Raw genomic sequence first — 12,399 nt, 5'->3', positions numbered from 1 at the left:
CTTTTATCAGAGATAATTGGCAAAGTCTCTCCATTTGCTTAAAGGGGCATGATTCTAGCTGTCAGCAATGCTGACTTCTGTCCAAGTTGTACTCGGTGCAGTAATACTCATTATTTTTATATATATAAAGATATACCTATATATACACACATGCAGGGTATGTATATAAATATGAGTGTATACATATATATATATATTCACACGTGCATGTGCGCATACAGATATGTATACATGCAGTACATGCTTTAGATTCCTTGCAACTGTGTCCAAACCCTTGCTTCTTGGAAAGACAAAGATAAAAATACAATAGCAGACTCAAAGTGATCTTAGAGCATTTCAGTTTTAAAGAACCTTCCAACTGTATATACTTGAGATTACAGCTACCCAATCAGAATGTGAAGCGTTACTGAATTTAGAGTGATATCTCAGCTATTTCTGTATCACCAGTCATTTATTCCAAATATTTTATGGCATGCTTCAACATAAATGCACTGTGGAGCATGTACCCTCTGTCTGTCCAATACAATTTACGGTTAATCCAGTCCACAGCAAGGCCTTCGGGTATATCTATAGCTTCATGAATAACTTTTTCACGATTTGAGCCATCCAGATTAGCTCGTTCTATCCATTTCAAGGCAGTGTGGGCAAAGTAAATCTGGAAGAAATAACAGATGAGGTATTATTAGTTCCCATCTCACTTTCTGCTCTATTTCCCTTGTCTAATAGTTCCACTTCTGAAATAACTTTATCATCTTGAAAGTTCCCTGAACTGCTTATTCACAAAAAGCTGCACAGGTAACCTGTGATCCCTGATCAAATAAAAAGGCACTTATCCTTCAACCAGGATGACTTCCACAGGCAGCTTGTGCTTAGCTGTAAATCCTGGTTGCCCTATATACAGCCCTCTGAATACCCTGTGGTTTTGTTTCAGCGAGCAGCTACCTCACATGAAGCACAGCTGAGGAAGCAAAAGGAGGAGCAGGCAAAAAGCAGCATGTTATCATTTCACTAGCTGCTCATTTTAAAAAGGGGGGAGAGGGAAGAAGAGAGTAGTAGTGTATGTGTGTCAAGCAGCTGGGAAGGGAAAAGGAGTTACATAATTTGCTTCTATTTTTTTCCCTCTTTCAGCCTGCACATACCTTAATTTTTTTACCAGGTGTCTATTCCGTAAGGCTCTAACATTTCCAGAAGAGGCTTCTCAGTTTGGGGTCAAAATAAAAGTTCTCTGCTGGTGGGGAAACTAGGTTTGTGTTTTCCAAGGATGAGGAAAAAAAAAAGCCTTGTATTTGATATTCAGAGGGAGCTAAACACTGTATGGCAGAACTATATACAAAGCAATGCTGAGGCTTTCTTTGCAAATGGCGGCAACAAAACAAATGACTTTGTTTTTATGCTAACCATGAGGCCAAACAAAGCAGGAGGGAGGCCTCTAGCATTAAAGCATCTAATTCAATTACCATGGGAGCACAGAGCGACGCTGAGCTAATTTGCCTTGCCCCTCAGCCCTGTGCCACCAGGACCAGCCTGCTGCAGCCTGCCTAGCCCACTGCACGTCACCTCGCCTCCACACCGCTGACCCCTCCGTCGTGCAGAGCTCCCTGCAGAAGTGGGACAAGAGCGCACGCCCAGCGTCACCGGCGCAGCTGATTTACACTTGGCACAGCACAGAACAACTGCTGGTTCCCCAGCAGGGCCCTATTTCAGGAGCAAGTGGCGATGTTCCAGCAATCCTCCTGTAAGGCAGATCTGGTAACATTTGCATTTGTTTGGCTGTGTCCGTCCAGGCCTTGAGATGTTTCCAGCAACTTAACTGAGCTCCTCATCAGCTTTCACTGTACCATCCAGTATCTTTTTGTAACACTTTTACAGTGTAAATAAGTCTCATCATGGGAAAAAAATAACTCTTCGCCACAGAAGGTTTAGCAAAGCACAGCTGAACTCCTATTCTTCCCAACTCTGCAGGCAAGGAGCAGGGCACTGGGATGCGGCCACACAGACAAACAGCTCTTTATGCAGAGAAGATGCCCGTTTCAACAGCAATATCTTGTAATGTGAGGAATACATTTCATAAGAGCAATAAACCCAGAGAGCATTCCGCAGTTTTGTTCAATAATTTCAGGACACGGGAAGTAATTCTTGTTAAGATTACTCCTACATTTACTAGGGATTGTGGGATGTAGCTGTACAGAAAAAAAAGATACTGTTGCTTTTACCACTACCCAGTGAAAAAAAACCCACAATATATTTCTAGAAAACAGTACTGAAATTTTAAGGGAGAAAACTATCAATCACACAAAGTTCTTGAAATTGAAATCATGCCTGAAGTGAACTTAGAGATCCAAATTCTCTGTGAATTAGCCATGTCAATGTACAAAGCACATTTGGTAAGTAAAGGATGAAACTCTTCAACTAGTGTTTGGCATCCTGTACCAGTTGTGCTCGTGGACAGGCAACAGAACAACGAGCAGCACAACGTGTAATCTGGATTACTGACAGCAGAAAGGTTAAGGCACATGAAAGCCCAATCCATTTGTCCTTGCAACACTTCAAAATCCTCTCATTTTTAATGCCTTACCTTATTTTCCACCGGGTCAGAGTCTAGTGCTAAGACTATTCCCATCTGCCAGTCAAGTAAACTTGCATAATCTGTTCCATCAAAACTGATCTGACGGATATCTTGGCCGTTTGCAAATAACAAAAATGGCTTGGGACCTGTTGATGAAAATTTGCACATATGTTAATTCCACTAGGTTCAAAGCAATCTCTAGCCTGCATCACTACCTAGCTAACATTGTAAGTAACAGTAGAAGGCAAAATGAGGAACAGAAGCATGAAGAAATGAAGACCCTTGTCCTACTTGCCCACTTGCCTCAGAAACCAAAGATAAATGTGAATATAGGTTTTCAGCATCAGTGCCTTGCCCAAGATCAGCCTCAAAATTTGTGATAGGCAGTCACTAGCCCCACTGCACTTCACACTGATGACTCAAGACAATCTTCCCTCTGCATTTCACAGCATCACCATAAATGCCAGAACAGCTGACTTTTGCACATGAGAAGCCTTTCACAGTAAAAGCAAGAAAAATGCTGTCCTCCAAAAAATAAAGCTTTTCCCTTATTCCTGAAGCAAATCACAAACTTCTCTTCCCTCCTCTCTCTCGTGCAATTGCTTATACCTTGCTGCTCACCAGGGTCTGCCCTTTTCTCAGAAGAAACAGAAGGGTCTGGAATCAAAACATCACATCAAATACCTGGGCTTCCTGGGGCCAGTGGGGGAGAAATATCCTTGTAGGGAAGGTCCTTCGACAGACTGTTCCCTGCCCTGTTCTCCAAATGTAGACACCTCAACCCCAATTCTGTAACACTGGGCAGAAACTACACCCACATTTATACGAAGGCACAAAAACCTGCATACTGCAGATAGACCTCCGCAGTACAGGAGCCCAGAGTGAAATGCAGAAGTTGGATAATAGAATGAATCTTCTGTGAGGGAGACTGAACCATATACTGGTGCTTGTTCTGGTATGTTTCCAAAATAGGTTATTTTCCCAAAAATCTAATACTTCCCAAGTTTCACAAAGTAACCTAAAACCAGTGCAAAATTGGATCCCAGTTATGCAATCCACTTTAAAGGACTCTAAAATGTTTTTGCTTTTATTGGCAGAAATATACAGGCATACCAAGATACCGACCTGTAGCAGTGCAGTGTTTTCTGTCTCGCTGAAGATTATATCCAGGAAAACAAGCACACTCCCAGGAGGATGGGCTTAAAGAAGAACATATCTGACTACAGCCGCCATTATCTGGAGATGTACAACCTTAAACAGAACATGTGAAAAATTTAACTTTGCCATTCTAAGAAAAAAATACAACAAATCAGAGGTGTAAGCAAGAGAACGATTCACTCTGCTTAGGATTTCTACAGTGCAAGGCGCCTCAGTGACCAATAGATTTACTGAAAGGCCTCCTGCTGAAAGCAGAAGTCTAGTGAAGTGAAAGCAAATTAGTAGTAACTTCTTCTAGAGTTTTTCCTGAAAATTCACAACACAAGAAGGGGGGGTTAGGGATTGGGGGGTGGGATATATGAAGAGGGCTTCCATTATTTCAGAGAACTCTTTCTCCCATGCAAATCTCATCACATCTACAACAAAGTAACAAATTTTATCAGCCTTTGTACTCCATGCAAAGAAACAGCAAACTAATGCCATTCTCTCCCCAGAAGTTAATTAGGCTGGGATGGTGAATTGATACTTTCTAATACAACCACCAAGATTTCCTACAAAAATAAACTATTCTTTCTTCTTAGGGCTGTACAACGGTTATAGCCTCAATGCCAACCTGAGCTGACTCAGTGCAGTGTCCCTAGCAAAACAGCAACACTGACTGAATCTATGTATACAGTACAGTCCACAGTATGTCAGGGATGTGAAAGGGGAAGGAGATTTTTCAAGGTGTAAGGCTGGCATTAATGGAGCTATCTTGACCCCTAAGACTGAAAAGATACAGTTGAAAAGCTACAGTCCCCTGAATTTGGAAAGCTTGCTGAAATGGGGAATGATAGATTAGTGGGTGTAGTAGCTTCAAATATTCTGACTGCAAAAATTCCATTTGTGGGTAATCAGATGAAATTGCTCTAAGTTAGAGTGACTCTGAACCTGGGTTGCACGATGTCAATAAAGTATTCTTCAGATTTCACCAAAGCCCTAATTTTGTACCTATATTACCCCTCAAATATAAATTTTAGAGGTCTCCTGCAACAAACATCTGGGACATGCCTTGATCTGTGCTGACAACAAAAGAATTTGGCCTGCAAACATTGGATATTGCTGCTAAGAAGCATCCATTAAAAAATGAAGATGAGTATTGCTCATCTCATCACTCAAAGTGCCTGACATTCCATTGCCTCCTATCTTGTCCAATCATTTACATCTGTGCAAAATGAGTGTAAAATGCTACCATTCACTTCTGGCTCTCAGTGCCAAGAACAAAGACAGTTTGGCAGTCACTACAGCTAGAAAAAAATGTTACTTACCTGTGCATGCTTTGCCATCCACTTTGAGTACAGATCCTTCAGGACAAAAGCAAACAGGCCCTTTAGATGTTTGAAGGCAACCATGGCTACATTCGGTGTCATTACTTGTACAGGAAATTAGCTCTACAGTAATTTAAAGAGGAAAAAGAAATCTTAAATGATGACAAAAATTTTTACTAATCCCCCCAAAAGAAATGTTAACATTTTCTTAAATAGTAAAAGAAAAAGAAAAAAAGAAAAAAGAAAGAAAAAAGAAAAAAAGAAAAGTGTGATGTTGAGAGTACACTACAGTGGTCTTTCTGGGGTTTGTTTTGGTTTTTTCCAAAATTTTTTTTTCCCCCACCCTCTCCTAATTATAGCAAAGAAGAAAGCCAAAAGTGCTGGGTCCTGAAGCCATTATACTGATAAGCTTTAAATTTTCCAAAATTGTATGAAGACATGTTATCAAAATAGAAATAATTTAGAAAACTTCCTTTTTTACATTTCATCAAAAATAGATCAGGTTTTGAAAACTACAAGGAAGTTATACTGAAAGAATAAGTATAAAACACAAAGAGAATGAGGAAAAACTACTTTCCTACTACTCCAAGGTTAACAGACCTAGAATCTATGAAAACAGGAGATGAACCTTCCAGAAATAAAGCTATGTTCCTTAGTGGCAATTTTTGAAGCTGTAGGGGCAAAACCATGTGAGGACCTGGCAATAGCTTTCCTTTACTTTCTGTTATAATTGTTGGAGTGCCAACATCTTTTTGAGTATTTCTTTAATGCAATTTCACAGGACATCCTCCTTCCACCTTCTGTATTGCAGTGCTGCATCTCTTTATGCCAATTCTAGTGCCATATGGCAACAGCCGCTGGAAGACTGCAACTAATGCAAGTTTCCCACAGCTGCTTCTTTGAATCGGCTGCATGTACTGGCTTAAATGGTGCATAGCTCTTGCAAATATTGCTTCTCCAGGGCAACTGCACTCTGGACTGGATTGTTCTAACCCCTTAAGCACAGTGAAGAGGGTCAAGAAACTGATCTTGTGTTTCTTTCTGACTAGAGCTTGTGGCTTTAGATGAAGAGCTTCGTACAGGACTTGGAGGACAAAGCATCAAAATGTCTGGTCAGCACGTGGACTTCTCACCTTGCATCTCTCTCTCTCTCAAGGTGCGTAGATGGTGACATATCTGCCTTGTGCTGCAGTAGTTAAGGAGTTATACTGTCCATGCTGCATCCCTAGCCTGTGTTAGAAAAACATTATTTTCTATCTAATTTGAGCCACTCAAAATGTAGGCATATAGTTCAAGCTAGTCATCCAGAGTAGGACTGAGTTGCACAGTGTCTAAGTGTTGTTTTGCACACAAAAGGATATCCCACCTCCCAATAGCCTCTGGCTGCAGGACTCCCGTAGTCTTCTGTCACATCTGGCTGCCTTCTGCAGCTGTCACACACACCCTGGACCCCCACGACTGGGTCGCTGAATCCTACTCCTGGCTCCCTCTTAATAGAGAGGGAGAAGTGACTCTTGGAGGTCTAAAATAGACTAACTGCTAGAGTTTGTTAGACTCTGTTACTCTCTAGTAGCGATATTTAATATACTGATCAGGACCGAGGTCCTGATCCTGCCATGATCCAGACTGAACTCATTGGTGTGCTAGCACTTCTACTTGGGCATATACCAATGTTTTATTTCCGTGGAAACAAGGCAGAAGGACCCTTTGTTTACACCTACGTTTCACTTCATTATGAAATAGATAAGTGACTAGGAATATCCCAGGACCTCACAACTTGGATGCATTTCACATTTTATGTTCTAGACTTACTTTAGAAAGGCTTAATTCATTTGTAGGCTGAATATACACAATGCTGCAACTAAAATATGGTCCTTGAAGCTTACTGACTGACAGATCTTTGGTTTTTCCCTCCACTTCTCTGTGTTCTCTGCATTTAGTTTATTCACATTTATTGAGCTTCACAGAGCTTCCTGGTTTATGTACCTACATTATATAGATAAGTTCTCTCAGGCATACTTTTTATACACAATTTAACTGACAAAAGAAAAAACAAAACCACAAGTGCAGCAGTCCCCCAGAATAAACAACTTTGCGAGTACTTCCATGTGTCTTATTCATTGTAAATAGATGCACATGCATTTAATTTCATTAATTATGAATTTCATTCATTGCACATTAGCAATGCTATCAACTCTGATCTGAAGAGAAAAAAGGTGATGCTGTAAGCTGCTCATTCAGAGGCTATGCAAATTGTTATGCAGGTTAGACAGAGTGAGCCAAATTCAGAGACCACATTTAAAAAGATGTAACTGCTTATCCACCTGGAACGTGCCACAGAGCCTAACCTGAGCAGAGAGGTCTCTCTAGAGACCTGACTCTTTTTTTTTTTTTTTTTTTTTTCTCCTGAAGAGGCTCACACTTGATTACTCACGTGTAACTTACACTTCCTTAAACATGACCTCTGAATTTGGTTCACTCAGTTTAAGCTGATCCTGCTTACATAATAAGGGATTGGAAGCAAGCAATGCAACACACAAAACTTTCAGCGGTTCCAGTGTTAAATGAGGGCTCTCTCCAATATCATACTGGAGGCGTTTACGTATTACTGCTACTTACCATGACAGGTTTTCCTATCAGGCAGCAGAACAAAACCTCTCGGGCAGGTGCAGTAATAGGAACCAGGGATGTTCACACAGCCCAAAGTACAGCCATGATTCCAGAAGCCACATTCATTGATATCTGCCAAAAGAAGCACTTGCTGTGTCAGAATAACGTCATCAACCAGTGTCAGGGAATTAGATTAATGAAACAAACTAACAGTCTTCAAGAAGTACCTCTTTTTCCCATTCATTTTACAAAAATATGTTGGTCCTAATAAATGATAAAAAAGCAAGTTTGCAGACCTTATTCAAATAAGCTTTAAAACCTTCTAGCAAAACCCACTCAGGCTGCATGTGTCCAGCAGAGGTGCCTAGTACGCTTTCCCATACAGATTCCAGTGCCAGTTAAATCCTGTGTGCACCCAAAAAAATTTACATTACACACTTTCTTCAGACAAAAATTCTTTTAAAAAATTTGGCTCCAACATGACTTAAGTAAAATTCTCAAAACACAGAAGTCGTTTAGAAGTTGAAATGCAGAAAGCAATCCTGGTGAGTTTCCTGAGAACTGGATGGGCTGCTCAGGCAGGTCTGTATTCCTGTAAGCTAGGAATTTTGACGCCTTTCTGTCTTTTCAAATCTGGTCATGTAGTGAAAAAGATGCTTCTAAAAGTGATATGTTAACTATTACTAACAGTAATGTTAGATTCTTATTAAAAGAATCCCAATTAAAACGCTTAGAAACATGTTAAGAATTTGTATCTTTTTTGAAGGTGGGACTTAAGACAGCCATCTTGTTGCAGGATTTTTCAATGTTTCACTTTTGGTGATATATCTGGTTTAATTTTTATTTAAAAATTAAATAAGCACCCATAAGCACTTCTACTTGACCGAAGCTCCTTCTACTACTCAGGCTAAGACCAAAATTTCTCGCAAGAATAGCATTCATGACATTTTCATAGGTCTCCTTTTAGACTATGTCAGAACCTGGAAGGACACAAAACTGAAATAGCACAACTGGATTTTTTAAGACCTCAGACTGTGTTTTCATACTCAAGATATGAGTAAAGTAAAAGAACAGAAGAATTTTTTCATCTGATGGAATAAAGCTGGTGGGAGATTAACATATTACCTTCACAAAACTGTTTATTTCGACTTAAAATAAAGCCACTAGAACATTTACACTGATGAGTCCTTGAGTCTGGCCTGCAGATTCTTCTTCTGCACTTTTCTTTGTTCAAATCACAGGTTCCTCTTTCTGGAAGAATAAACATAGTGTAAATGTAATGGAGTTCTTACCATAACAACCTTCCAGGAGAAACTATTTTGAGCAAAGATGCTCAGTGATGTGTCTTCTTCTCAACAGCTACTTGCTCAAACTGAGGAACTTCTTAGTAATAGAAAACAACTTCTATTATTTTCTCTTGGTAAAATCAGGCCAAAAAGTCACTATAAAAATGAAAGTACTTGGAAGACTAAGAGTAGGTCTGTACAAATGATCATTTCTAGCTCCGTGTCAGCACAAGCAGATCTAGAGAGAGCCTGAAGCAGGGGATCGTTTAGTTTGGGTGCATACCTACCCTACAGGGACTATGAAAGGGAAAACGGTGTGTAGCAGGCTTCATATGCCACCAGTCCTGCACAGTATTATATGTTACCAGGCTCTGTAAAACACTCAGAAAGAAGAGAGCGACAGAGACAGAGCACACACACAAAAAGAGAGAGGAGAGAGACTGGAAAAGAGAGAGAGCATACAAAGACTGGAAACTATTAGCACAAAGCTGTGCTCAAGTCTCACATTATTTAACAAAAAAATAGTTGGACAGATCATAATGACCATACGTTTCATTTGGACAAAAAGTATTAGCACAGTCTAGAGAATCTTTGTACTGGAGTGGATCCTGGCTTCTGACTACGAGAAATACAAGTGTTATAAATCTTGAACTCAGATTTAAACTCAGAATGTTTCTGATGTCCAACAAGATATGCTCAAACTTTCTTCAAAGGAAGCAGGAAGAAGCACCCAACAGATCCCCAGAAGCCTTCCTACTTCTCCTGCTTCACAGAAAAAGGCAAACAGGTATTCAAGTATCTTTTTCATGGGAAGGATTTGCAGAGCCTCATGTCTGTGCTCAGCTATCTTTTAGAGCTGGTGCTTTCACAGATATACAACACTTATGGTTTTATTTTTGTCTCCCAAACTATTATTTTTGTTTTAATCTTCCTAATCTTCTTCTGGGGTTGCTTGCCCCTTTCCCAAGCTAAAAATAGCTGAAATGCTGCTACTGAATGTGGGTATGCAGCCACCCACACACAACACCATCTTTGCCCTGTGCTGTCTGTGTACCATATAAGAAATCATGGGCTCATACGGGCAAAGAACTTTGTATGTGAGCAATTTTCTTGTGCTCTTTCTAATTCACCCTCTAAATTCCAAGAGATGGAAAGCAGCATAATATTTAAGTTCACCATTTAGTCTTCTGCTAGCCACAACAGATAAAATGCTGGCCATTTGGTGGAATGACAGATCACATCTATAAAAGACTGAAATAGTTTCCCAGACAGACACTTCAGCTTGGCTGAAATCATCAACATTGCACTTATTTGCATCAAACCGATTAATTCTTCTCTATCAAAAGTTGTATCACTAAATGAAAAATTATGAATGGATGACTAGATGGATATTATCTATGGTATTAAGCATGTTAGCTTTTGAGAGACTTGAATTTTACATAGTTTTAGCTGAGCCTCTCTTTTTGTAGAACTAGTTTTGAATTGGACTCTTAATCTTTGTTCCTGCTGCAACTGAATCAGGAACATACAGTAGCGGGGTGTCTAATCTTCAAATACAGAACTCATTAGCATGACAAAAGTGCAAGCACATGCAATCAAAACAATACAAACCAGAAACAAGACCATACTCAATGCTGCATCTTATGCTTATCACTGGTGCTGGTATTTTGCCCCTTGCTTGTACCATTATTGGTCTAATGAGACCTAAGACACCCAGGAATTAACAGAAGCAATAATGGAAGAAATAATTTTGCCATCTGGGCATTCTTAAGAAGATATTCTTTTTTAACTGAATAATTATTAGAACTCAATGTTGCCAAATCAAGATTAAAAAAAAAAAATCACATTTCAAAACTTAAAGTGAATGGTGACTAAATTATGAATCACAAATTTTTTTTGGCAATCTTTTCTGGAAGAACAACCGCTATGAACCATACTTTCTAGCTTGTTTGGTTTGGGTTTTTTTTTTTCCCCCTCTCCCATCACCTCTCTCTATGGAAATGGGTGTTCTCAGATAATAGCCTGATGCTGGTATCTTACACTGGAAAGAAACACAACATAATTCCTCAAAAAAAATATCCTGACCCTACTGAATATCATTAATCTGTCAGAGAAGATACTTTTAAAACATTCCAGAGGTAGTCTTTGAGATTTTAAGGTAATTAATATATTTCATGAGTCATTAATAAAAGTGTGAAGAACATTCCAGTAGGCATTTATAAAAACACATACTGTCATCAAATCCAGGATTAGCTGTCAAAGAGAGCTGAAGTAAATTAGAGGCCATATTCCAGATACTACCGTACTAAAGTTGTTGTGTGGGGTTACAGCAAACCCGTAGCAGAATTAATGCTCTTCTCTGTACTTATTGGCCCTGACCAATCCAGGAAAGTCTTTTGAAAGAGAAAGCGAAGAGGGAACATGAGGACTTTAAGTAGTAAAGTAAATAATCCAAATTCCAGTAAAAAATCAAATTATGTCAGTTGAGCACTTCTCATCAGTTCCCTTTTCATCTGAAGGAAATCTGCTATCTGCTTTAAAGAAGGCCTGATAATTTACAGCTGACACTACATTACAACATACACTTTCTTAGCTTGTACAGAGCGTCCAATTAGTCTAGGTATGCTTTTATCTCCAGGTTTCTCTGTTGTAAGATCAGCTATAAATCTCATTTGTACTCCAGGCTCATTAGTCCTCCTTTCATCCCAGCTCTTGCACTGGATAAGCCAAGCAACGTACATGCAAAGTCCAAAAGGTTCATCTGGATTCAGCCTGTTAAGCTTCTTTCTGCTCCATCATTTCCCAGACATTTTTACAAGAAGGTATTTGGAATAAAAAAAAGGCCTACTGCTGACAACACTTACTGTCATACAAAAATTTACTAAACATGTTGGAAATATAGGGGTATATACTGCAAGGCATTTAAAAACATGGGTAATAAAGGTGGGGAAACCCTCTTTCCAGCAGAAAGAGAAACACCGGAAAGCAGCATGTTCTGGTGGAAGAAGTGAGGTTAATCTTCTGAGAGAAGAATAAAAACTAAGTGCCCATAGTCAATGAAATTATGCTACACACTCTTCTGGAGAGAACATATGTAACACAACCAATAGGCCCTGAGGTTCAAGAGGCCACTATCATGAACTACCTTTCTTGGTCATTGTTTCTTCCTCTCCATCTTCATGTGTATGCAGACATGGTGACAGACACCCAAAGAGACTTCATGAGACCTTCCAAATCTCATTGCAACAACCCTGAGATACCTGGACATGCCACTGTCTGCACCACAAATGTATCCTTCCCTAGTTACTCTGCGTGAGAACACCAAACGTGTCAGTTGAAAAAAGTGCTTCCATTTGCCAGGATGACTGTTTTCCTCAAAGGAAGCACAGAACAGGTATTGTTTCTCGATGGAGGCTCCCTGTGTTTACAAGTATAAGCTTGATTTCCAAGAATACTTTCTCTTCTGCATCTC

The 12,399-nt window shown here is 39.6% G+C and overlaps 1 protein-coding gene across 1 annotated transcript in view; it reads right to left on the bottom strand.

Moving 5' to 3' along the window:
* EGF (epidermal growth factor) overlaps nt 1–12,399 on the bottom strand; it is a 61,692-nt gene that overhangs the window by 29,050 nt on the left and 20,243 nt on the right. Inside the window, exons 7-12 of the mRNA XM_075500723.1 lie at nt 8,767–8,892; nt 7,651–7,773; nt 5,032–5,154; nt 3,692–3,817; nt 2,576–2,712; nt 507–655 (exon numbers count right to left, since the gene is read on the bottom strand). Of these exons, the coding sequence (XP_075356838.1) occupies nt 507–655; nt 2,576–2,712; nt 3,692–3,817; nt 5,032–5,154; nt 7,651–7,773; nt 8,767–8,892 (784 nt within the window). The remainder of the gene's footprint in view (nt 1–506; nt 656–2,575; nt 2,713–3,691; nt 3,818–5,031; nt 5,155–7,650; nt 7,774–8,766; nt 8,893–12,399) is intronic.

Source organism: Mycteria americana, chromosome 4 (assembly GCF_035582795.1).
Source record: "Mycteria americana isolate JAX WOST 10 ecotype Jacksonville Zoo and Gardens chromosome 4, USCA_MyAme_1.0, whole genome shotgun sequence".
NCBI lineage: Eukaryota > Metazoa > Chordata > Aves > Ciconiiformes > Ciconiidae > Mycteria > Mycteria americana.
This window is presented reverse-complemented; position numbering and strand designations above follow the sequence as displayed.